General features: G+C 55.2%; 5 protein-coding genes across 5 annotated transcripts; 3 read left to right on the forward strand and 2 right to left on the reverse strand.

Annotated features, from left to right (window-relative positions):
• Positions 1 to 5,208: 5,208 nt before the first annotated feature.
• Positions 5,209 to 9,570, reverse strand: CTRU02_201659 (cell wall biogenesis protein phosphatase; the record flags this gene model as incomplete). Its single annotated transcript, XM_036729131.1, has 4 exons — positions 5,209 to 5,248; positions 5,301 to 6,649; positions 6,708 to 9,232; positions 9,420 to 9,570. 4 exons carry the CDS (start codon positions 9,568 to 9,570, stop codon positions 5,209 to 5,211), a joined length of 4,065 nt encoding a protein of 1,354 aa, XP_036579282.1.
• Positions 9,571 to 12,697: 3,127 nt separating this feature from the next.
• On the forward strand, positions 12,698 to 14,385 carry CTRU02_201660 (GLE1-like protein; the record flags this gene model as incomplete). The annotated part of the gene is made up of 2 exons (XM_036729132.1): positions 12,698 to 13,555; positions 13,606 to 14,385. 2 exons carry the CDS (start codon positions 12,698 to 12,700, stop codon positions 14,383 to 14,385), a joined length of 1,638 nt encoding a protein of 545 aa, XP_036579283.1.
• Positions 14,386 to 14,992: 607 nt separating this feature from the next.
• CTRU02_201661 (SNARE domain-containing protein) lies at positions 14,993 to 15,855 on the reverse strand (the record flags this gene model as incomplete). Its single annotated transcript, XM_036729133.1, has 2 exons — positions 14,993 to 15,686; positions 15,809 to 15,855. 2 exons carry the CDS (start codon positions 15,853 to 15,855, stop codon positions 14,993 to 14,995), a joined length of 741 nt encoding a protein of 246 aa, XP_036579284.1.
• A 720-nt stretch (positions 15,856 to 16,575) lies between these two features.
• Positions 16,576 to 18,357, forward strand: CTRU02_201662 (uncharacterized protein; the record flags this gene model as incomplete). The annotated part of the gene is made up of 1 exon (XM_036729134.1): positions 16,576 to 18,357. One exon carries the CDS (start codon positions 16,576 to 16,578, stop codon positions 18,355 to 18,357), a length of 1,782 nt encoding a protein of 593 aa, XP_036579285.1.
• Positions 18,358 to 23,883: 5,526 nt separating this feature from the next.
• CTRU02_201663 (uncharacterized protein) lies at positions 23,884 to 25,273 on the forward strand (the record flags this gene model as incomplete). Its single annotated transcript, XM_036729135.1, has 2 exons — positions 23,884 to 23,907; positions 24,122 to 25,273. The coding sequence occupies 2 exons, from the start codon at positions 23,884 to 23,886 to the stop codon at positions 25,271 to 25,273; spliced, it is 1,176 nt and encodes a 391-aa protein (XP_036579286.1).
• Positions 25,274 to 25,846: the final 573 nt, after the last annotated feature.

The raw sequence follows: 25,846 nt of genomic DNA on the forward strand, positions 1-25,846 counted from the left end.
GGTTGATGTTTGTCTGAAGCGTTGCTTTTCCTTTTTTGAATATAAACTTGATTTTTATAATTTCCTTTTCGATCGGCCTGTTCTCCGGGGACAGTGAATCGGGCGATGGTAAAATGATTCGATCGGTGCCACCTGGGACGGTCGATTGGAAGAGAAGATTACAAGAATAATTAAATGTCGTCCGAAGGAGTGACAGTTGGTAGTAAGAGGTCTCGAAGGGGGAAAGGAGAGTAGAAGCAAAACCGGTGGACCCAGGAAAGCAGACCAGCGCTTTTGGTTTATAGAAGAAGACACACAGTGAACGGGATGAAGAGAAGAAGGGAAGAGAGGGGCGAGAAAGCAAAACGAGATGAGGAGGGAAACAAAGTAGATAAAGAAGGTTCACGGAGATGGATGGCCACGCTCATCGCACACTACCCATGGCGCATCTGCATCTTGCAAGCGCGCATGGCCTCCTGGCACTCGGGAGGGGAACCGATCGGCTTGGGTCCTTACTGGGGATTGTCTGCGGCTAGCTCTCTTTCCGTCGTCGGTTCACACGGGAGCCCACTATGCGGGTAGCAAGATACGCTCGACCGCAAAGCTTCAGACCCGACAGGGGTACGGGGTGGTTAAACGCTACAGTAAGCGGGAGGCTGTTCCTCCTGCTCCTGGTCTACTCTTGCTGCTCTTGGGTGGCGGTGACATTGGCATTGGCGTTGGCACTGGCACTGGCACTGGGCAACTAAGGAGTGCTTTGCATGGGAGGGAGAGATAGAGTGTGTGAGCATGTGCGGTAAGGGGTGATCTAGCCAAGGAAAAGGGCAGTAACAGCGTGGAAGGCCAGGCCCCTTGAGAGCATTGGCAAGGGGGGAGGGGGGGGTGCATGGCAAGAGATTCGAGGTTGAGAGTTCAGATGGCAGCAAGCCTCTTACAGCTTCCTTGCTCCGAGAGCCAGGCACGCCAGGCACAGAAATCTGCAATGTAGCAGTAGTACTGGCATAGTAGCATCCTTGGGAGGAATGGTAAGCATCCGTACTGGGCTCTGCATGTTTCGTTTCCGCTGCGGTCCAAACAAGCTCAGCGAATCGGCAAAAAGTCGCGTGGGCATAAGACCAATCAAAGAAGCTGGTCTGATGGGGAGAGAGGGGCACGAGGAAGAAGGAACAATGGTAAGGGGGAAAAAGATGGGATAGTTTGCAGGGGGGAGGAGACTTAATCGACCTTGGGACTCGATTGGGATGAAGGCCGTTTCCAGGTAGCGTAGTGACCCCTGCCGAGCTTGTTTTTGCGCTTCTTTTTTCCCGACAAGCCTTTATCTCTCTCTCTCTCTCTTCCTCTTTCTCCCTGCTTCACTGCGTACTCCGTACTGCAAGCATGCAAGCAAGGGTCCTGGACCTGCAGGCATGTGCCCTGGTTGCCAGGCTGGAAGGGGGAAGTTTCTGGCTCTGCAAGAGTGGCGCGCACTTGGGCACTTGAGGTAGTGCTCGTCACTGTTTGGCAATTGTAGCCAAACCAACTTTGTTGCATCGTGACCCCCAGCCAAGACAAGAGCTCTGCCCGGGTCACGAACGGGCCGTTGGCCGAAACCAATGTGATACGTCTCCCACGTCAGAAACCCCGGTCCGTGGACGCATGGACCTTTCCTGTCACTGACGCTACAGATGCGCTACGATTGGCCACCAGCTCTATGGGACCCCTACTCCGCAGAGTTTATGCGGGGCTGAGTGAGGTACGTACCTTTTCATATGCAGGAACGTTCTCTCGGTAACGCATCTTTCCAGCTCTCAACCACCCAGCTCCGTCAGCAATTTTCCCTTCAAACTTCCCTTACCGGCGTCTTGTTCCCGTCCATCCCAGACCACCTAGACCAGGCAATCATTCACAGAACAGCACAGCACAGCACGCATTCCACGGCCCCCGGCTAATCGTAGTGTGGATACTTGGCGTCTGAATCCAACCAAACCCATCTCTCAAAGGTCTGCGACATGGAAGGGCAGGTCTCATTTCCGCCGTCGTCGATTGACGTTTTCCTCTGACGTTGCCGACCGCACCAGGTAGAATTAAGGGCTCTAGATCGCCCTTTAACAGCCGCCCAGGGTGTCACGTTCCGTTTGTCCAGGGCCATGATCTGCAAAACCGGCCCTCCTCTAAGGGCGCCAGCCTTTGCTCGCTTCTTAATCGACCTGATTGATGGCTCAAGATCTTGACAGCAGATGCACTGGCCCGCGGCCAAGGTGGCCATCTCTAGTCAGTCACTCAGTCTTGGGGAGGGATAAGTGAAAAGAAACACTGTGGCCTGACCTGAGCCAAACCTGACTCGGTCCAGAAGAGAAACGGACGGGAATGTGCGCTCATTGAGAGCCTGACGAGTTCCCCTCTCGAAAAAACACACAAAACTTAGCAAAGAGACCCCAGAAACAGTTGGGTAGACGTCTCCAAGTTATCAATCCCTCACCAAAAAGGTCCAATAGTTTCTTCGCAGTCCAACCCATATGGCCCACAAGCCAAGGGAACAATAGTTCTGTGGCCAGAAATGAGCACTGACCTCGTCGCCCCGATTTCAGCTTCCTCTCTGGTCTTCCCCCCTTCGAGCTCCTGCTTACATAGTCACTGGGCCTTAAGCTTACCGCCTAGTAATACACTAGCCACTTAAGCTTATCCTAGCCATGGAACGCCTTCAACACCCACTAGACAAGCCTTACGGATGCACTAAGACATGAGTATTCCTCGCATGTGTGGACAACATCAGGCTGGGGAGAAGCTGCTGGCCGCGCATCCAATTGCTTGGCCAAAACCTTCTCCCATCCTCTCATCTCGTCAAAACAGCCGAGTAGTCTCGACTATTTTCCCCCCCTCCCCCCTCTCATCCCTTGGCTCTTCGGGTCATCCCAATGACACCGGATGGCCACTAGCTTCTTCCAACACGAGGAATTCTTCCAAAAAGGCACCAACTTCTTTCAGTAAGCCAAGGCCTTGCAGGGCTTACACAGTGTTTCAACACTCGCCCTCCCTCCCATTTGCGGGCTTTAAACCATCTCATCGCTTCAGCCAGGCTCAAGCAAGGGAAGGGAGAACGGAAGAAAAAAAAAATCTTGACCGTTGCGCCTGGAATGTCCCAGACGCCCTACAACAGAGTCAGCCACGCTCATGCTCGGCTTGAAAATGTCTTGGTCTCAACTTTAAGCAAGCGTCCATTCCGTCTACCCGTGACCCGAGTCGTGTGGGAAGGCCAAGCTTGCCACGCTCTTCAGGCCCCATCCCATCCCACCAAACAAAAAAGTCCCGAAAGCCGCCCCTTTCGCAAGCCAGACCCTGCTTCGCGAACCAGTGTGTGTCTCATAAGGTGATCAACCCCGTCCCCATCTCAGTCCAAGCTTGCTACGACATCATGACTCCGACGTCGTTGCTCTCGTGCGCCTGACACAACCGCGACCCCCACCAGCCGTTTCCTGTCTCCTCACACCACCACACATTTTACATCCGGATTTCCTCCCTTGAGCGGTTGTCTCTCAACGCCCGCGCCGCCCGCTTACACGTATTATCTTTGTCTCCGGGTATTTGGAACATCCCGTTCGGCTACTGGAAACAATTTGTTTTCCATTTGCTTTTTTCCTGCCCCCGCAGTTTTGCTGCCACGCTTCATTCGACCCGCCCGGAAGGAAGCGAAAATGAAGCCATCAGCCCCCCCCCCCCCCCAAGTCTTCCGACTGTCTCGGTGTCGTAACCTCGTGGTCAACATCATGCCTTCGCCCCGGGAACATCTTCAGCGAAGGGGAACCGTTTTATCCGAGGAAGAAAGTGCGACTAACCCTAGTATACCAAGATCTAGTAGTCCATGCAGAAGAAAGGAATTTGACGTGATGTTGATCCGCGTCGACAAACAAGTGATTATTTTCTACTCTCATCTATTAATGGAAGACACATGGGCCAATAATAATAATAAAAAGAAGCTACGATCTCCCGCGGTAGTCTATCTACATGAGAAGTAGAAGGGACGACGATCATACCGGAGTCTGCTCCTCTCTCTCCACGGGTCGAAATAAATGAATATAAAAAACAAATATAAAAAAAGAAGAAGATAAAATAAAATAAAAATAAAAAAGACAAGCAACAAGCATTCAACAACACGCCTACACAGCCGTCCCTGGGTGATCGCCGCGTAGATCTTACTGAACATCATGTAATCTGAACTTTGGACTCGTTGCAGATCCCCCGTCTTTACTACACTGCACTTACATACTACGTGACTACCTACCCACCCTTCAAATAAGAGGAGAACGAAGCTGGAATCTCACTACATGTTCAAAGGAGAGGGGGGGGGGGGGGGGGGGGGGGGGGGGCTCCTCTTAACTGCAACTGAAGATCCTCTTTTCCTTTTTTTTTTTTTCCTTCTCCCCCCTTCCTTTTCTCCACGAGTCTTATCTTCCTTCTTCCGCTGCTTCTGCGTCTTCTTCCTCTTCTTTTTTTCGGCCCCCCCCCCGGTCCACAAGCCGCAGCTCTTGTGGGTTGTAGTAGTAAAGTATTAGACTTGCTCCCCTCCCCCCCCCCCCCCCCCCCCCCCCCCCCCTCCCTCCCTTCTCTCGGGCCCGTCTCTCCGACCCACCTCTCACACAACCCAACCCAACCCCCCTTTCCATCCCGGACCACAAGCCATCACGTCAACTTTTCCAAACCGGCTCTCTTGTCAACCACGACAAACTGAAACCAGCCCGTCTTGTCCCCCCTTGACCCACGACTATGAGCCTAGCTCGCTGACTGTGCAACATGCGCAAGGTATTGCCTTGCCGCCATGGCGGAAAAAAAAAAAAAAAAAGTAAAAGCTAGCGTGCGGCTTCTCCCAGACGCCGCCAAAATCACTTCAGTGTAACGCCTGCTCCGCACCTGGGTGATCGATCCCCTCCGCAAAGGCAAATCGTATTGCGCGTCCAATGCGTGTAATTGGATGTTCCATTTTGCTAACTGATGGGCGCTATTCTCTACTATTTGATCCTCCGCCTTTCTCCCTCAACTTCCGACATTTGTGCTAAAGTGACTCATCCAGGGACGAAGATATACTTCAATTACTCCAGTCCTCACCGTGTATCGTCCCATCTCTCACCCAAACTTTTCTACACCACTCAAAATACCTTTTCCTTTCACAGGGCGTACAATCTGCCCTGCTGCCCCCTTTGGGCGGTGACCATTTCTGGGTGCCCGTTATGGGGCGCTACATGTCGAGATACCGTTTTACAGAGCATAGGGGTTCAAAGACCGGATGGTCAAGCAACTGCAGCGTGTTAGCAATTATTCAACCTCATGTGTGATACGTGTCAACTTACGGTGGGCTCTTGGAAAGATCCGTCTTGAGAATCACGGGAACCCTGGTCATCTCTGTGACGTCTTGGATGTACTCGCCGCCCTCCTCACGCAGCTTGAAGAGCTTGAGGTACTTCTCCTTGTTGGACAGGCGGGTCTCCGGAGCCTCGGGTGCAGGCACCTTCGAGTCGGACCTGGTGCGCTGCAGAGGCTTGGCGTCGGATCGGATCGGCGAGCCGGGAACGCTCTGCGTAGGCCTCTCGGCCAGCGAAGCACCGGCCATGGCCTCGGTAACATCCGAAGCGTTGTCGTCATCATCATCAAAGAGCGCGTCGACGTCGTCGGTGGAGATGGTACCCGTCTCCGTCTGCTTGCGAGCAGCCTCTTCTCTCTCCTTCCTGGCACGATCAGCCTCTTCAGCTTGACGGGCAGCGGCCAAGGCGTTGGCGTTCCTGACAGACGCGGCGGCCTTCGGGCGCTCATCCTCAGGTACGTAGGCAGAGCTTGGCACGCCCTTCTCCCAGTAAAGTTCAAGCACTCTCTTCTCCTTTCTGAACTCGGCCTTCTTGAGAGGCAACTGATCGCAGTGCACACGCTTCTCGAAGCCCCATTCGGGGATGAGAACGTCAAATGCAGACTCGTAGACACAGAGGACAATACCCTCCGTGATGAGGTCGCCGTTGACCTCCTGTCTCTTCTTGTCCATCTTGCGGCATGACTCAATGTGGATGCTCTGCTCCTGGGCATTCTGAGCCGAGTCCTTCTTCGTGTTGCAAGCCTCAATTGTTTTGACGAGGTTCTCGAGGTCCTCCGTGTACTCAATCTTACCCTCAGACAGGGCAGCCTCGAGTTGTCGGTGGACGATGATGTCAGCGTAGCGCCGGGTGGGGCTGGTGAAATGAGTGTAAAGGGGCAGGTTAAGAGCAAAGTGAGGCCACAACTGCTTGGCCGTCTTGCCGGCAATGAAGTACTTGGCGCGCTGCATGGACTTCAGAACAAGAGTCTCCATTCCCTTGCGGACATCCGCATCGTCAACCTTGAACAGGCTGTTGTGAAGGCTGCCGCTACCAGAGATCTCGACCTCGTAGCCAATCGCATTCATGCGCTCAGAAAAGGTCTGCAGGCGGCGAGCGTTGGGCGGGCCTTGGCGGCGCAGCAGAGCCTTCTCAGGGAGGGCTTGAATCAGGCGCTGGGCAACAAAAGTGTTGGCCTTGTGCATGAGCTCCTCGACAAGCTCGGTACCGGGGGTCGAGTCAAAGATGTTGTGCTTGATGGGGATGTTTTCGTCGTCAAGCTGCTGCATGAGTCTGAGAGGAGCGATGGGCTCGCCACCAGCGCCGAGACGGGCCTCGGTAAACTTTTGAGCGACAGCCTGCTGTGTATTAGTATAACTTATTTCATTTAAAAGGTTTGCGTCCAGGGGCACTTACGTTGAGGATTTGGATATCCTTGAGCTGAATAGACTCATGCTTCCAGTCGGCCTGGCCGTTCAGGGCAGCATCAATCTCATCAATCGTGATCTTAGCAGTGCTCTTAATGATACTCTTGCCAACCCAAGCGTCGCCCTCGGCAACAGAGCCGTTGTGGGGGTTGACGCGGAAGAGCACACTGACAGCGAGGCGCTCCTCGCCAGGAGTCAGAGAGCAGACCTCACCAAAGATCTTGGGAGGAAGCAGGGCGCACGTGCGATTGACGAGGTGGACGGCGGTGCCGCGCTTCTTGGCCTCACGGTCAACAAGCGAGTTGGGCTTGACAAAGTGAGTGACGTCAGGAATGTGAATGCCGATGTCAATCTTGCCATCGGGCTGAGTCTTGATGTGGATGGCGTTGGCGAGCTCAGGCGAACCGTCGAGGTCGAGCGTAACGACCTTCTCGTCGCGGAAGTCACGACGGGCAGCGAGAGCCGTCTCATCTTCCTTAGCGAGAGACCAGTCTTGCAGGCCAACGCTGCGCAGAACGGCCTCGGAAAACTCGTCGGAGGAGAAGTTGTTGTCGCGGAGCAGGGCGTCGGTCTCCACCTTAAGGTCGCCCATACGGCCGAGCTGCTCGACAAGGGTACCGAAAGGATGCAGAGAAGTAATCGGCCAGCGCTTTATGCAAGCCACGAAAATGCGGTCCGCATAGTCCTGGTGCTTTTCGACGAAGTCGCGGGGAGCCTGTTCCGTAGGAATGGCAATGAGGGGCACGCGCTTGTCGGTAGGCTTGAACCAGACGATCTTGGGCTTCTCCTGGGAGCGGTTGTCCTGGTGACGAGAGTTGCCACCGTCTCTGGCGGCTCTCTCGGCCTCCTGCTTCTCCTTGGTAGCCTGGCTGCTGGGACGAAGCAAGCCGAGGGTACCAGAGAACATCTGACCAGCAACACGCTCAATGACGGCCACGATGTGTCCAGCATACAGGGGCTTGGCCTCATCGTTGATCTCCTCCTCCTCGACAAGGAGAAGGCTCTGGCCTTCAACTTCGACGTCGTCGTTCTTCTTCTGAGTAGGACGCTGACGCAAACTGCCGCGGCGACGGATGCCACCCTCCTGCTGAGTGTTGTCGTCATTGTTGTTGGACGACTGGTTCTGCCCGTTGGTGGATCCGGAGCGGGTATCGGTGATGTCCTTGCGCTTCTTCTTCTCTTCCTTCTCGCGCTTCTGCGACCAGACCTCGTCGACGTCGAGCAGCTCGACAGCGACCAAGTCACCCTCAAGGGCACGGTTGCGATCCTTGCTACCGCAAATAAAGATATCAGCATCGAGCAAGCCGTCCTGGGTAGAGACGTAAGCATCGCTACGGTTCTTCTTGTTCACGCGAAGAATACCAGACACGAGCTGTCCGTCGCCGAGAAGAGCGGGAAGAGTAGCCTGGGGAAGGTAAGGGGTAAAGAGAGTCTTTCGCTGCTGCTGCTGCTGCTGGTTTCCACCAAGCTGGCCGCCGTGTTGGCCGCCCTGAAGACCAACAAACTGTTGGCCGTTCATCTGGGCTTGCAGAGCCTGGAGCTGCTGGATCTGCATGGGGTTGAGCTGCTGACCGGGGTACATTTGCATGGGGAGCATCTGGCCGGGGATCTGCATAAGCTGAGGCTGACCAGGGTACTGGAACGCGCCAATGCCGGAGATGGACTGCTGGCTGATGGAACCACGATTGCGATGACCCGGCTGGAAGCCACCCTGATCCTGACCTTGGTTGCCGCCCTGGTTGCGCCAGTTACCGTCAAAGTTGCGAGAGCCGGTGCGGGCGTGGCCGCCGGCGCTGCCCCGACGTCCAAAGTCGTTCTGGTTATCGCCGGAGAAGCCACCACGACCACCTAGGCCGCCGCCGCCACGGCCGTTGACAGCCATGCTCTGGCTGCGGCCATGTCCTCCGCGTCCACGACCGGCGCTGGTACCCTGAGCAATCGGGGCCTCAGGTTGGGTCGGAGCGGGGGCGGGGGCTGAACCGCCCTCAGTAGCATCGCCAGAGGCGCCGGGACCAGGGAACTGGAAACCCGACGTTGTGCGCTTCTGCTGGGCAATTTCAGCCGCCTTCTTCGCATCGGCAAGAGCCAGGGAATGGCGCCTCTGGTGGCCACCTCCGGCACCACCGCCTCGGCCTCCGCGACCACCAGCGTTTTCTCTCCCGCCGGGGGCGCCACCGGGAGCGTCATTGTTATAGTTTGAGCCGGAAGCACCTGAGGAGGGAGCGGGAGGGGGTCCCATTCCCATGTTGGGAAGTGCCGACTGATTACGGCGATGTGACATGGGCTGAGTCGGAGGACCGCCCAAGGATACATTCTGCTGCGGAAGCTGTTGAGGGAACTGGAAGGCGCCCTGCGGCGCCAATCCCGGCTGCAGGGGGTTGAAAGCACCACCTGGGCCGAGCTGTTGCGTGGGGGGCATCATTCCCATATTCATGTATTGTTGCTGAGTAGCTTGGATCTGTTGCTGCTGTTGCTGCAACAGCTCGATCTGCTGCTGGATGGCTAGCTGTTCCACTGCGGAGGAGATATATTGTCAACATGATGACGATGATAGAAGAAGCACGACGTGTGGCAATGACAAGAGGAGATGAAGGGTAAGCTCGAAGCTCAAAGCTCGAAGCTCAAAGCTCAAAGCTCGAGGCTCGAGGGTAGATGCAAGTAAATAGGAGAAGGGAAAGGTTCAGTCGGGATTGGGACTTACTGCCCGGGTTGGCAAACATGCTCATCAACGGAGTCAGCTCGGAGGGGCTTCTCCTGTGCGCAATGTGAAGCCGGCGGCCGGCAGGGCCTGGGACGCCGCCAGCAGGCGGCTGCTGCTGGGGCTGCTGGGGCTGCTGCTGCTGCTGCTCCATGACGAGCAGTCAGACAGATGAAAAGATTGATGGGTGTTTGTTGTACTGCACGTCGAGTGCGTCGGATACGGATGGATTGGATGGGCAGGAAGGCAGCGTCGGATGGATGATTGTGGTTCTGATCGTTGGCGTCGATGCCGTGAGCTGTGTGGGATGATGTGGCACGTATTGACGTATGTATTTGCGGACTAAAGACAGTGGAGAACTGGGATGGATGTGGTTTTGGTCTCGGTCTTGGATTGTGGGCGTAGTGCGTAGTGATTCAAGGAGGGTAAGTTGTTTTTTTGGCTTGTCTGATGGACCTGAGAGAGATCGGATTGGGTTGGAGATGATTGAGGAGGGGAGATGGAGGGGGAGGGTGATTGTCGGCGAGACGAGAGAGAGATTGAAGGGAAAGGAACTCGCAAGGAGTGTGCGAAGTGATGGTTGAGGTGGAAAAAACGGGTGAGGCAGACAGACGTGAAGAGAAGACGAGGCAGGATGGGAATGTCCTCTGTGGTCGAGAGAGACTGACGGGGGGGTTTGTTGCGAAAGGCGAGTCGGGTCGGGGGGGTGTGGAGTGGAGAGAAGGAGGAGGAGGAGCAAGGACAGGACACTACGGCGACGGTGGAGGAGGAGGGGACAGGCAGGAGCAGTACCCCCCAGGTGGGCAAGTAAGGTAAAAGGTACCTTGGCCAGGTCACCCGTCAGTGGGAGGAAGAGCGTAGTAAGGCATAGCGGGCACAGGGCAATTGTGAGGTAAGCCATCCTTCTTTTTTTAAACCTACCTTTACTGAGTGCATAGAAGATTCCTTACCACGGGCCCGGGGGAAGGTACCTCTGCATTTCCGTAGACGGGGAGAAGACAATGAGAGTCAGAGATACATAGCGAGAGGGAGAGAAAGAGAGAGCGCGAGCCAGGGAGCTGGTTTTGGTAGTCATGGGTGCGGTGGTTGCCGCATTCCTCATCTCAGACAGAGAGAGCCTTGGGATTGACTGAATGACTTACGTAGTGGTTAGAGCTCTTGGTATCATCGTCAGTACATACAAAGGCACTGCAGTAGTCAGTGGCGGACACACAGAGACACAGAGACAGAGAGAGCAGAGGGGAGGTCCAGGTAAGGTACAGTAGTCAAGTATTTAGCACTAGGAAGCTAGGTAGGTAGGAGGTACCTTTGGCCACCCCCCGGCACGCTAGACAAGCAGGGCAAACAGACATGTACCTTGCCTGACTTGGGGTTGAGGTCAGCACTCAGTCAGGTCTCCAGTCAAGTTCGACGGAAGTGGGGAAGAGCCCACGCCGCACGCCAGAGAAAAGACCAGGTCAGGGCTCCCGGGTTCGAGGGAGGTACCTCGGGTACTTGGGTGATCAGTACCTTGTCGTGGTGCATTGCCCCTAACGTCTCCTGCTACAGCGCCCTCACACGCACCACATGCCCAGTGCTTTGGCACAAATGGCACCAGCCGAGTGCATGGCAGGAACACTTGCCAAGTCCCGGCGAAGTACTCTTACGAGACAGACCAGCGCCGGCGGCGGCTACTACCTGCTAGGTACCTTGGCGTCCCGTCTTTTCTCTGGACACCTGCTGCAGACAGGATACGGGGGCTAGATGCAGGGCTCAAGACGAAGACGGGGACGACAAAATACCTGGTAGTATGTTTCCAAGATGGATACGTAAACCGGACACCTCTTCTTTTTCGGCACTGGAACTCAATAGCCTGCCTGTCCGCCCCCAGGGCAACCGTCATGAACAACGAACTGTTGAAGCCGCGTGACCATCGAGAAAGCTCCTCCTGGGCACAGCTTCAGTTCTGTTCAGGGAAGACGATACATTGATTGACGATCTCCCCTCCCCAGCACCGCGGTGGAGACCACCTACGTACTATTATTACATAGTACCTCTCGGAACTTGTTCTGCTCAGCTCAGCTCCGTAGCGGCATCACACCTTCCAATGGGACCCCCAAAGTTGGAGATCCCTCCCGTCGCGCACTCAGGCCATCGTTGTCTATCTGTGCTGTCACTCTCTGATTATGCTGGTTGGCCATGACATAGCATGCAGTAGACAGACGCTTTTGTCATTTGTCATGGCCAAAAAGCAGGGTCAAGCAAGGCGAGACACGACAAAATCAAACTTTTGTTGTGCACGTCACTTTGGAAACCTGCATCGGCTCCGAGGCCCTGGCAATAACTCACACAGAGCGGGAGTATGATACTCCATGGTGCGCCCCCATACCTCTCTCTCTCACTCTCTCAGACACGCTACACACTGCCCATACTGTCACAGTCTCATGGGTGTGGAAAGGCAGCAGCAATTCTGGCAGCTAAAGGGTTCTCATACTGCATAGCAAACCTTCGAGGCCTTTCAGCATTCACATCAAATGGACGGAGGGGCCCATCTGCGGTCCGACCAACCAGCGGGGACGCTATACTGGAAACTGTTTGAGCCCAGAGCCACTATAGGCTCAATACGCTGCTGTCGCATCCACATGTGCTGCAACCACGGCGACGTCGCATACCTCTTTTTTTTTTTTTTTTTTTTTTCCTCACTTCTTTATGTATTTTTTTTTATCCGTTCCCTCCCCCCCCCTTTCTTCCCCCATGGGAAGAGACAAGCTGCGAGCAGCACACGCAGCACCTCGGGTCCAGGGTAACAGTGCAGCAGGGGTCGTCGCTTCCAGCGTCCCCAAGGAGCCCCAAGTCGCCGCGAACGGTAACATTTTTCCACCTTTGGACATCATCAAAGCACGCCTGATACATCGTATTATTTTTCCCATGCTCCACACCTGCTCAGTGCCCAACCTGAACTCGACAGTCTCGACCTTGTCAAACTTGTCCAATTGACGACACAGACACACCACCTGGCAGCCGCCCCCCTCCCATTCCCACCCAAAAAGGGCTTTAACCGTGAATAAGCACAGCCTCGTCTGGACTACCCAAAGACCACCCGATAGCCTTGTCAACCGCCCCCCCCTGACCGGCTACGGCGGACGTCACTCATTTTTTTCTACCTCAATTGGCTTTTATTTTTATTTTATTTTCTTCGGTTGCCGCCGTGATATTGCATCCCACGCGTATCCACCCCACCGCCCGGTGCCGTAGGCCCAGCCACATCCAGCAACGACTGGCACCTATCTGCGCATCCAACCATGGCGCATTCCTCGCCCTCACGGAGGAGCCACAGTAAGGATTTTGTTGCGAAGCAAAGTCCTGAGCGTGGTTTCGTCACAGACTTTTTGGCCGAGAATCGCAACTCGGAGCTGAGCCATCGCGATGCCCTCGCCGCCGCCCAGCTGGAGCATGAGCGCGTGCGTCTCGCCGCTCTGAGAGTCTATGAGGTGCACCAATTGCAAGAGGAGAAACAAAGATTAGAGGCCGAGCAGCGTAGGATAGCACAACTGCAAAAGGAAGAAGAGGAGCGCCTCAAGGCCGAGGCTGCTGTCCGCGCTGAGCAAGAGAGGCTTAGAGAGCTCAAGGCAAAGCAGATCCCTCAATTGCCCCCCGAGCCCGAGCCTGAACCGCCAAAGCCCCAACCGGCACCGGAGAAGAAACAGGAACCGCATGTCAATGGCACAACCGGACAGGAAACGAAGGCGGAGGCCACCGCCCCGGCGGCTACAAGTTCGCAGCCGACTCCCTTGACAAGTGCTCCGGCGCCAGCTCTTGAAACCGCAAAGGCACCAACACAAACCACACCAGCAGTTGTTAAAGAGCCAACTGCTTCAGCGCCTCAGGCTAATGGATTCCTAACGAAACCCGCCGCGGAACCTGTGCCGCCGACAAAGATTGTTGCCCAACCAGCCGCCCCCGCGGGCGCCGCTGCGGCCCTGCCAGCCACCGACCGATATGCCGAGATACATCAAGCCCTGAAGAAGTTGAGGAAAGATGTCGAGACCCTATCGAAACAACCCGGATCTCCATTGAAGGGCAAGCTGGGCGACATGCGCCGGCAGATAAGAAAGTCGATTGGGCAGCTGACTGCTGGCAAGGGGGCAAACGTCACACCTGTAAGCACCTTGTTGCGCGCATCCCTGCCAAGATACTGATATCATGACAGATGAACACGATCAACACCACTCTGCGCGAATCGCTCGACGGAAGGATACAGTCGCCGTTGATAGACGTCAGTGCATACGTTGAGCAAAATAGGGAGCCTGTCGAGGGGGCTGTGCACAACGGCGCGCAGCTGCCGGCTCTGTTCATCTACCTCCTCAACATCCTCTCAAAGGCAATCATAGGGCAGTTCGCCAACGAGGGTGGAGCGAACCCGAAATCCGCCGAGCCGGTCGGCATCGTCACGGCCCAGATCTTCTCCAACAAGGATTACCACTGGCGCGGCGTCTCCCTGATCGATATCCTGATTGCAAAGTTCCGCGTCGCCTGCCCCGTCCTGTTTGGCTCTAAGGGCAACGACAAGACTCAGGCGGGCCGGCAGGCCATCGGGTGGAAGAAGGAGGACGGCAACTGGATTCCCGAGCAGGCGCACAACGACAGGATGACGGGTCTGGGCGCCGGGTTCGCGGCCGTCGCGCTGCGCGACTTCAGCAAAGCTTCCAAGACGAACCCGTACCCGCCGACCAACTACTGGAAGGCCATGGCGCAGATTGTCAATTCGCCGCCGGGGCTCATCTCCAATACGCAGTACATTGTGCTTAAGTCCATGATTGACGGTCACCAGCAGCGGTTCATCAACTTTTACGGCAACGCCGCCATCGCGGCCCTGCGCATGGCTCTCGTGGAGTTTCCCCAAAAGGCTCCAGCGGGCGCCACGGCCGCCCAGGCCCTGCAGGTTCTTGCCGATGTCATGAGGAGAGATTCTGGTTTAGAGTTGTCATAAAAGCACAAGGGGGTTGAGTTTAATGGGGGAGGAGGGGAAGGAAAGAGAGAATAAATTCTTGTACACAAACTTTGAAAATCAAAGGATGGCCGGTTTCCCAATATGGGGAAAAAAAAGGAGGGAACGGCAAAACATCCACTCTGGCGTTTCTGGAGATTCACACATGGGCAAGACACAATATACAATACAAAACAGGGCGAGAGAGAGAGAGAGACTCGGGTCGGAATCCGGTTTATGCATGGGGCGCGGTTATAAGCAGGAGAAGGGGGGGGGGGGGGGGGGGGGGGCCAGAAAGAACCGACATTATTATTAGTCTTGACTACGTTAGAACAGCGTAAATCGTTCGTTGGATGCGACGATGTACCGAATCCTGAAATCAAGACCTCCCAGGCAGTTAAGACTGATGAATCTTGTATTAAAAAAATAAAAAAAAGCTGAAAGAGGATAACCAAATCCATCGCTCCATGAACAAAAAAAAAAACTAAAAATAAAAACTCCATAACCCCTTCATGAATAACACAGTTCCCATTCTTTCTTTTATTTATTTCATTCCATCGCCCATGAAATCCGAAAAAAAAGGGGGGGGCTCGACATCCCACATCATCGTCTACAACAACAATAGCAATACCAACAACAAGATGAGCACGAAAATGAGCACAGCGATACAGCAACTACTAAGCCGATCCTCGTTGCGGCGCATGACGTACTGCAACTTTTGCACGCCGGTCTGCAGACGGCCGCCGACGCGGTCGGCGACGCTATCGACGACCTCGAGCATCTCGCGCTGCTCCTCCAGCTCGCGGCCCATGTCGTCCGCCTGCCTGCGCAGGTTGCCCACGGTACGGAAGACGCCGTCGAGGTGCGTGTCCTGCTCGCGCATCATCTCGAGCTGCTGCTGCTGCTCGAACTCGGCCTGGTAATCCGCGCCGCCGCCGTCGCCGTCGGGTATCGCGAAGGAGTTGGGGTCCGGCAGGTCCGAGTTGCCCTTGGCCGTGGAGGTGTCGCCGAGCTTCTTGGCGAGCTCCTCGCGCATGTCCTCCACCTCGCCGCCGACGTCCTGGACCAGACGCTTGCGCCTGGTGATTTCGGACGACGAGAGACCAAAGGCGGACGGGTCCGACTCGACGGCCTTGACGGACTCGACGAGGTCCGCGAGGTCCTCGGCCAACGCGGCCAGTGCGGTTTCGAGGTCGGAGCGGGCGGAGGCGAGTTCGGGGGACGTGGCGGAGGTGGAGAGGGAGCGGATGCGGACGTACGAGGTGAAGAGGGGTCTGGTGGATTCCAGCTGGGCGAGGACATCTCTGCGGTGATTTGTTAGTGATCTTGACGTTTCACGTAGGAGAAGCAAGCAAGCAAGCAAGCAAGCAAGCAAGCAAGCTCTAGCTAGCTAGCTAGGTAGCTGTAGGTTGACGGGGAAGCTTACTGCTGGACTTGGAGGAATGGATCCTCCTCGTTGGCGGAGGACATCATCCTGGCGACGAGGGTATCGAAAGTCGCATCCGTGGACGCATTGGTTTGTTCCCTATGTTTAAGTGCAAGCGATGCGCCGGTCGGGACAAGGGTTGTTGATGGGGGTGGTGTCCAATTGATGGAGTGGCAGAGGATGGGCGGAGGGTGATCTGTAGTCAATTTACCCTTTGGGTTACCGCGGCTGGGATGACGTTTGCGCGCCTGTCTGTCCTGTGCCTGTGCTGCGGCCAGCCAGCGGCGGCGGCGGTCGCCGTGGTAAGAGCTTCCCGGGCCCCCGTCTGGGCCCCTTTTAGGTGTCCACTCGCTGGTACGGAGTACCTTCTGGGGCAAGGTACTTTGGGGGGGGAGAGTGACGGACGGGGCCCGGGAATTCCTCGGAACGGGAGCGCTAACCCTGGTCTTCCTTCACCGAAGACGACCCCTCCTTCACCGAGAAAAATTCCATCCAGAGGGGTTATTTTTATGTAAGTGGGATGGATGCATTCATTTTCACTCACACATACTCTCTCACTCACCCACACACACATTCACTCATCAGTCACTCACTGAAGCCCAGTCTCACAATTCGAGACACATAACCGGGCTGGAAAGGGTCAAGGGTCAAAGGCGGGATACTCATAAGAAAGACACCAAAAAAAAAAGAGGTGGAAAAAAAAAAAAAAAAAGAAAAGAAACAGTTCATTCTTCCAAACCCGACAGACAAAAGTCACAAAAGTCACAATGATACCAGAAAAGCCCCTCCCATACTCAGACGAGTACCCAACGGCAGAAGCCTACGTCTCTGCGCTCCTCGAGTTCGTCACGCAGACAGACCTCTTCCAGATCCTCTGCGGCGGCGTCCACGTCCTCGACTTCTTCACAAACTCCCCGGGCCTCTTCAACCAGGTCCTCCCGCAGGAATGGCAGCCTTTCCTTCTCTCCTACGACACGGTGCGCCTGCTCGACCTTCTCATGCGCGACGACCTGGACGACCTCCCCGAGATGGACCCGGCGCCGCCCGAGAGTTTCCTCAAGTACGTCCGCGACATCCGCCGGCTCTCGCTCCGGCGCTCCTTCGAGCCGTCGCAGTCGGAGACCAAACCGCCCCCCAAGCTGTCCCGCTCCGTGGCCGTCGGCATGAAACCCAAAAAGGTGCACGAGGTGGCGCACTTTGCCCGGTACGTCGACTCGCTGGCGGGCGCCATCTCGGAGCGCTGGGGCAAGGAGACGACGCACTTTGTCGATTTCGGCAGCGGGCAGAATTACCTCGGCCGCACGCTCGCGCTTCCCCCCTACAACAGGCACGTCGTGGCCGTCGAGGGCCGCGAGCACAACATTGACGGCGCAAAGGGCCTGGACGTGCTCTCGGGCCTCGCGAGCAAGGAGGTCGTCATGCGCAACAAGAAGCTGTGGCAGCAGATGCAGGCCGACAAGTTCGGCACGGAGATCAACGTCAAGAAGACGGCCAAGCCGTCCACGGACGCCGTCGAGGACTTTGATTTCCGCCCCCTCAAGGAGCTCGAGCCGCAGTACAACCGCGCGCTCGGCAAGGGTTCCGTGTCGTACGTCGTCGGCAGGCTGGAGAGCGGCGACCTGACAGAGGTCATTGGGCGCATCGAGAAGGAGGTGCTGCCCGAGGAGGCGGAGGCGGCCAAGGAGGGACTCAAGATGATGGCCGTGTCGATCCACTCCTGCGGTAATCTCTCGCATTACGGCATCCGCTCGCTCATTATGAACCCGGCGATCCACTCGGTCGCCATCGTCGGGTGCTGCTATAATCTGCTGACGGAGAAGCTCGGCCCGCCGACATACAAGTACACGTACGCGCGGCCTAGCCTGCAGGCGCTCAACGGCCGCGTGGTCAGGGAGTCATCGCGGTACGACCCGGAGGGATTCCCGCTCAGCGAGAGGCTGGCGACGTACGACGGTCACGGCATTCGCATGAACATCACGGCGCGCATGATGGCGTGCCAGGCCCCGCAGAACTGGAACCAGGCCGAGAGCGACGACTTCTTCACGAGACACTTGTTCCGCGCCGTGCTGCAAAAGATCTTCCTCGACAAGGGCATCATTTCAAAGGTGTACCACCGCGACCCAGATGCCGCCGAAGGCGAAACCACCCCAGAGACGCCGTTCAACATGAGCACGAACCCGGTCATCATCGGGTCCCTCCGTAAGGCGTGCTACAAGTCCCTGAAGGACTACGTGCGCGGCGCCGTGACGAAGCTTACTACGAATCGCGAGTACGGGCAGTACAGCGCCATCATCAAGGAGAAGATGACGGACATTTCGGACGAGGAGATCTCGCGGTACGAGGAGGAGTACCTCTCGCGCAAGAAGGAGGTCGCGGCCGTATGGAGCCTGATGGCCTTCAGCGCGTGCGTCGTGGAGTCACTCATCGTCACGGACCGCTGGTTGTTCCTCAAGGAGCACGACGACGTCGTCCGGGACGCGTGGGTCGAGACGGTGTTTGACTACGGGCTGAGCCCTCGCAACATGGTTGTCGTGGGCATCAAGAGATAGAACTGGCGCAGGTTTTTTTTTCCGGCTTGGCATACATATCTGGTCTTCATCATCACCGTCATTCTTGTTCCATGTTCTACGTCCGCCCCTACCGCAGTGGCGATTTTTGGATACCACAATGACAACAGCAAGAACACTGGAGACGGCGGATAGGCCGGGTGAAGACAGGATTCACAACGGAGAGACAAGCACGGCAGGGACGGCGCAGGCGAACTCCTTGAAGCGGCAATGACACCGATGCAGCCAGGCAACTGGGCATGGTAACTACAAGACATGTCAAGACACGAGTAGCCGCTGTTGGGGCCCGGGCAGGCCGTGTCTGAGAAAACAACGGCGACGCCGTAATGCATTTCCCCCTTGGCTATCGGTACTGCATGCACGACGCAACAAAAATTGATGTATACGTCGCTTGACAGTAGCAACAGCAGCAGCAGCGAGTCGGGGGGTGACAGGGGTTCGGGTTGATCATGTCGGTTACTGCGGCAAGCGGACTAACCGCGGGGGTTTTTTCTTAAATTCTGCTCATGGACAGCGTCCATGGCATGCATGAACTTGCATCAGCCAGTGGGACGGTTGCGATACGTCGTCAAAAGAGTTACATTGCCGTAGGAACAGCAGAATGCGCGAGACGATGGGCCAAAGGCTCGTAACCAACCCCTCCTTCGCTTTGCTGCATTGTCCTGCTACTGTATGCAGGGAACGGCCCATTTGCGGGGTACATTGGGAATAAAGCCAATCTGCAAACGGAAATCTTGACCGGTTAGACTGTGTGGGCTAGAAGTGCAGGAGAAAACAAGTATTAGTAGGACAATCAATTAGCCCTTCAAGCTAGCAATAGAGCTATTGATGGGCAATAGTCATAGCTTGAGATAACGACAAAACCGTCTGATTTCCCTATCTGTGGATCACTCAACGGATACGATCCGATCCGCATAGATAACGGTCAAAAGAGATTTGTCGGGACTTTAAGGAAGATGTGATGATTAGAAGCAAAACAGTGATTGCATGCCCCGTTTAGAGGAGACACACCGCACGACCGAGAAGAGAGAGAGAGAAGAAAAAAAAGCCTCATTTGTGTTAGTTGTAACTTAGGACTCGGCGATGTCCCGGCCTCATGATGGATCAAAGCACGCGGTGAGTGTGACCTGTCTCCAGCAAAGTGGAGGCCATGTATCGCTCATGTCAGCACTCTTCTTCCGTGAGCATCCCACGCCGCCGACGTAGACGGTGCCAGATTGGGCATCCGGGCAAACATGGTGAGCAGCGGAAAGCTCCAAACAGAACATCAACCACTCTCGACGCATCATCTGCCGCGCTCAATCACCTATGAACCGCCCCCCGATCCGTACGTGAGAAATCCCGAACGGTGCGCGATGCTGTCATAGGTGTGCGCGGTGACGATGCAGGTGCCTGCCAACCCCCCTACCTGCAGGTAAGACGACCGAGTATCTGGCACAAGCTAGTCTAACCTTGGAACTCATTGTTGGACGTCGGAATGTCACGAGGCAAAACAGCGGAGTCGTGGGCTTGGTATCGTCAAGCTATGCTTCATACGAGTCAGGTTTCCGAGGCGTTAGAGAGTGCTTTACTACGCCGCACGAATTTCATCAAGAGTTTGCACATGAGTGGTTGGCAATGGCAAAAGATGGGGGGGACGTGAGCCATCATGATGAGACGCTTAGAAGCGGCTGTCGAAGAACCGTTCCAATGTTGGCAGGGTAGCGGTGGAGGCGTTTGCTGAAGAGTTGAATTCTTAGGATCCAGTTCTGAATGAGGGTCTAATACTCCACGTGCCTATAGATAGAGGCCGGATTGCGGGAGCAGAGTCGCAATGGTCAAAGTGGGATGGACGAGCGCTGAGAAGAATAGGATCCCCTGTCCTTGCCAAGGGTTGCACCCTCTCGTGGGGTTATGGCGCCAACAGTCTGACTAGGTAGCACTGTTCATCTGGTAGGAGTCGTCGGTTTGTCGTTATTGGGAAGCCCGGACGACATGGCTTGATGGCCACGGCATCGTGCTTGTTGTTGCTGCAACGTTAGGAGCAGCGCGGCACAGACGAACCCACTGGAGAACCCATGTTCGGCCATCAACCACTCGCGTGGCGTCCGAGGTTGACGAGAGCCATTGAACCCAGTCAAATGGTAGGACTGGACAGAGAAGAAAGGGTTTAGACAAGGGTTTGGGATCGGCTGTAATGGGCGGGGCCAGAATTTCGGAGACGGGAAGAGTGACGGAAGTTTTTCTTGTCTCTTCTTATTTTCTTAGGAGCCGCCACAGGCATGGCCGAAGCTGTGGTCTGACGCAATAACGTCGACAGAAAAGAACGGAGTTGAGATGGCTAGGTAAAAATGTATCGAGAAAGAAAGAGGGAGTTGGAAGGGTGCTGGGAACTCAGAGTGGCTCCAGGGCCCCCAAGCACCCAAGAGGGGTCCAAGTGCGGGGGTGAGCAGAGCATCCTTGCGTGGGAGAGAGTTGGCCAAGATGCATGGGTAGTGAAGACGAAGTATAGTACAAGCGTCTGAACGATGTCATCATCAATGTCGTAGAAGAGCACAGGATCCTATTGTGGAATCCAAGTGTCTTTCGATTGAGAGAAAGGGTAGAGGATGCGTCGTTGCTGGCGGGTACCATTATCCCATGTTGTTCAGCAAGGCAGGTCGATGCGATGCCGTGGCCAGCCGCACTCATGATCAGGCAATTCTCGGTGACATATGGGCGATCACGATGTGGTTCGGTTCTGTTTATGTGGTGTTGAGAGGTGAAAAGTGAGAGGTGACAGTGGTGTGGTAGGAATGCTAAGTAAGGTGATTGAGGTAAGGGTAAAAGGGTAGTACTTGCCAACGGCAGTTCCTGTCAGGCACATTAGCTGACTTACATCATAGTTCGCAGGCGGATCGAAGCCAGAATGCGAGGGTTACTCCTTCCTACCATTTGACTTTCTTTACCGATGTAGACGCCCCCCTCACCCATCGATTCTTTAGTTCAGTTGGGGGTGTGTGGTTGTTGATTCTGGGGGGATGTTATTTGGGTTCTCGGCGCCTTGTCTGGCTCAACAAGAGTCTTCTACATACAGAGAGGATGGTACATGCCTAGGCAATAAGTTCCTCTGCAAGCTGAATAGGCTAGGAGATTGGCTACGGCGTAGCTCGTAAATAGGGCGACAACAAGAGGAAAACCCCCACGTTGCCAGCCCCACTAGTCTGCTGCATGCCGCTCGAAAGGGCCTTGAACCGAACGCCTTTGCCTGCGGCTGGGCTGGCATTCTCATTCCTTTGTTCATGGTTCACACGTTTCCTGGGGTCTCGCCTAGCTCTGAGGTGAGAGCTTGTTTATGCCTCCTCAGGGATTGTAAAATAAGAGAGAGAGAGAGAGAGAGAGAGAGAGAGGCCAGGCCAGTTGATGACGGTCAAGGCGTCAGGATGACGGGATTCGTCTAGCACGTGCCCCAATCTCAGCATCATTAAGTAAAATCACACCTTTTTTGTTTCTTTCCCTTTCTATTTCTATTTTTGACTCGAGTGGTTGATGGTGGATAGACAAGGCTTAGCATCCAAGAGACGGCGGAATGGAAGTGCATGCTTTTATTTCGCAATACCACAGTACCAGTTAATAGCTAGTATCTTGACGGTTTTGTGGAGAATTTCAAGCGTAGAGCGGCTCAACTGTCAATGCCCACTTACACGGAATCAGGGTAAAGGTGTGTGTACCTGACTCAAGCGCCCGCTACGCTGCGGTGGCCACGATACATCCTCATGACCGAGAAGAGGCGCTTGATTCGGATATCTCCAGCTCAAGCAAGGGGGGCGGTCTATGAGATCCAGAACACAGCTGTCACAACCAGATAACGTCGTGAAACCACTAAGGAGGATTCTCATCCCCCTACCCCCTCTCATCATCGTCCTACTGTCGAATTGAGAAGTGCAATGGCTGCGTGCGTGTGTGTGTGTAAGAGAGTGTGTGCGCGTGCTGACGAGACACACCCACCACCAAAGATGCAATCAATCATGGGTCTTTTTCTGCCCTCTCCCCTGCCTGCTCATCAACCCCGCCATGTCATGCTGCCCAGCCCGCCAACCTTCCTGCAAGTAGAACCAGAGAGAGGCGTCCATCTGCTGTCTCTAGTGTATTCGATTTGTGGGGAGTAAATATGAACGGTAATTGCACGGACGAGTATGGAAGAGCATACGTGACTGATAGCGTCATGAAATATGACTGTCCAATGTCGGTTCACACGAATAAAGCATGGTAATTATATTCATCATCGCTTTTCTTACCAACTCGGCCAACTGCATCCTGACCGAGGGGGGATTGTCTAATGCATCTGGACGTAACGAGACGACCACACACCTCGCTAAGTCTGTTGAATATTCCAGAGACCGGAGGACACGTAGGCCAACCAAAAAAGAATATGAACAAGATGAACAAATCCATTAATGAAAAAGAAGTGAAATAAAAACAAAATAATAATGTGATGAGAAAAAAAAAAAAAAAAAAAAGAGAGCTCCATCTTGGCGCAAACCACTCAAGCGGAGCTGTAAGAGGGGGCCTACGCTACCCGCGCCCTATTACACCCTCTTCTACGTGCAGAAGACCCCCCGCCAACACCTACTACAGATTACCTGATGCTAGTTTCCTCCTCACCTTATCTGCAACCCAACCAAAATTTCAAAGACAGGCAAACCCACGTCTATGGGCTTTCCCCAGTCACTATTTTCTCTTCTCGCACTCATATTTTTTTGCAGTGTTCCTGGTTGGCCGTTGACTCCTCTCCCCCATTTTTCTTTCTGCCCTTCTCTCCCTCTTCGTCAGGCCCCCCCCCCCTCCCCCCCAGCATGTGGCCGCACGGTTCGTGCTTTAGCGTCCCATTATCGACGGCCGCCGCAAGTTGTACGCCGCATGCCGCACATCAGTGCCCTCTCCGCACCATACCTTGAAGCTGCCTTGCCTTTGCCTTGCCGTGCCTTGCCTAGCTTGCGACTTCAGGGTCCATACGAACCTAATTATTCGGCTTTTCCTGCCCTCCTTCAAAACCTTTCCCATCCCTCCCTCTCTTTTTCCTTATTTTATTATCCTTTCCCTCGATTTCTTGATTTTGTTCTGGGTTTTCCTCCTCTCCCAGTTTTGTCGACATCTCGCATTACTCTTGGGAGTTCTTAGTCGGGGTAGAGGGAACACTTTATAAAACGAGAGAGACAACACGACTTACAACGATTTCCCTGTCCGCAACGGCTGCCAAAAAAGCCGACCACCTGAGACTCTCTGACTCTCGCCCCCCCAAAAGGGCACCAACCAGCCTTACGAAAGCCTGAATCCGATCTCATTACAGAGGCCGCTCCTCCGATATCCTTCCGCGCGCCTAACCGCCGGCGTCTGTGCCCTCCCGCACATCGAAATCGGATTTTTTTTCTTCTTCCTCGTCTTCGTCTTCTTTCCGTCTTCTCGCCCCTTCGTTGATAGAGGGACCGAAGAAAATAAAAGGCATTCTTCTCGGCCTCGTGCGCCAGGAGCTTGCGCGACCGCATCACCATGAACGCCCAGGTCTCGTTCCTCGTAAGTCGACACTCATACAGGGCCCCTTGTCTGTTTCTCTCGATACAGTCACCTAATTGCGGGGCTGGTTCTTATACCCATATCCACCCCGCTACCTCATCGACAAGACGTACACACGCTTTCCCTAGACCGAACCATAAATGACACAATATCTTGGGTATATTGCCGAAGCTCTCTTTGGCTAACACTGAATGCGCTCGCGCGCTCTATCTAGGATGGCACATACACCCTGATCCACATCCCTCTAGATCTCTACTCGGTTCTGCTGCAGCCCATCCTCCGCGTCCTCCTCCCCCAGACTCAGACCCTCAAATCCTCAAAAGGGGAGCCCGAACATGAGCTAGAGGGCCTCAACTCCGAAAGCCAGCATGGCTTCCTCAACATCAGCGTCACTCCCATGGAGTGCTCCATCGTCTGCCACAGCTCCTGGGCGAAAAACGTCTTCGAGCCCGCCATAAAGGACCTCCCCAAGGACCTCGCCAAGTCCGTCTCCATATCCAAGGACACCTACCTCGTCCTCTCCGTCATCAGCGCCGGCATGGACGCCGCTGGCCGTGTCATGGAGCTGACATCGCCCTTGGCCCTTGCCGGCATCCCCATCTTCTTCATCACCACCTACTACTCCGACTTCATCCTGGTGCCGAGCAAGGACAAGCAGACCGTCGTCAAGGCCCTGCTAGCCCGCGGCTTCGAGCTGGCCGACAACGAGTCCAACTTCGTCAGCCCCGGCGCCTCGGCCCACTCACGGGGCGGCAGCCAGACCAGCGGGCCCCCGCTGACCCCTCCGCCCTCGACCATAGCCGAGCTTCAGGTGCGCACGTTCGACCTGCTTAAGAAGCGGAGCGTCGCCCCTTACGTCGAAGACGACCTCTTACTCGTCCAGTGCTCCGGCCGGGAAATCTCCCAACTCGGCGGCGAGTTCTCCCACACCCAGCGTCCGCCCCTGAGCAGGCAGACGACGGGCAACTGCCACCGCCAGACGTGGCTCGACAACATCGACGCGAAGCTGTACACAGCGATGATTTCGGCGCTGGCGGCGCGCCCTCGCTTCATCTCCATTACCCTGGCGCAGGAAGACCCGCCCTCGCTGTTGCTGGACAAGTCGCTCCTCGCCCTATTTGGCGACTCCCTCGTCGGCGACACCAAGACGAACCTCGTCCCCATTTTCCTGGACCTCGAGAGCCTCCCATTCGAAGCCACAGGTATCGTCTGCGGCGTGGCCGGCACGCTGGTGCAGGACATGCGCACGGGAGACAGCGCGGGGCTGTCATATCTCTCCACCGCTAGAGCCGGTGCCGTCATTCTCTCGTGCGAACAGTCGATACGCGCCTTGGAGATCCTTGAACCTAAGTTGTACAAGGCCTGAAAAAGAGTGAAGTATGCGAGAAACCAGCATGATGAGTGATGTCAAAACCAAAATACCAGGCGGATTAAGAGAGAGAGTGAGAGAGAGAGCGAGAGCGAACCCAAAAAAATGTCGTTGGATTTCCTTGTGGAGTGCGTGCGTAGCATTAACGACGTTGGATGAAACGAATGACTGTACTAGCATGGACTGGTCTAGGTGCTTGGCAATCTGTATTTTTTTTCTTTTTCTTCTTCTCTTCTTTTCTTTTTTCTTGAAAATGTCGTGGAGGCATGTTGGCGTTGGCGGAGGACGGCTCTCTGATGTTAGATACCAACTTTTGTATGTCTTGCGAGGATGGCTGGTGTCGGACCGGACTCAATTCGAGATGACTTTAAATCTCGCCTCCTGGGCTGTCGTATCTGGGACCTCAAGAAAGTGCATGCAGTAAACGTGAACGGGCGAGTCTGTCTGATAACCCCTCCCTTCATCATCCAGATCGTTCACGCCTTGGGGAAGCCAGCTCTACAATGGCGGCAATCCCCCGCAAGTTCCCGCGCAAACCCCCCCTCTCACACACAGAGAGAACCTGTCTTG

The sequence above is a fragment of the Colletotrichum truncatum genome (genome assembly GCF_014235925.2).
Source record: "Colletotrichum truncatum strain CMES1059 chromosome Unknown Contig_0001, whole genome shotgun sequence".
NCBI lineage: Eukaryota > Fungi > Ascomycota > Sordariomycetes > Glomerellales > Glomerellaceae > Colletotrichum > Colletotrichum truncatum.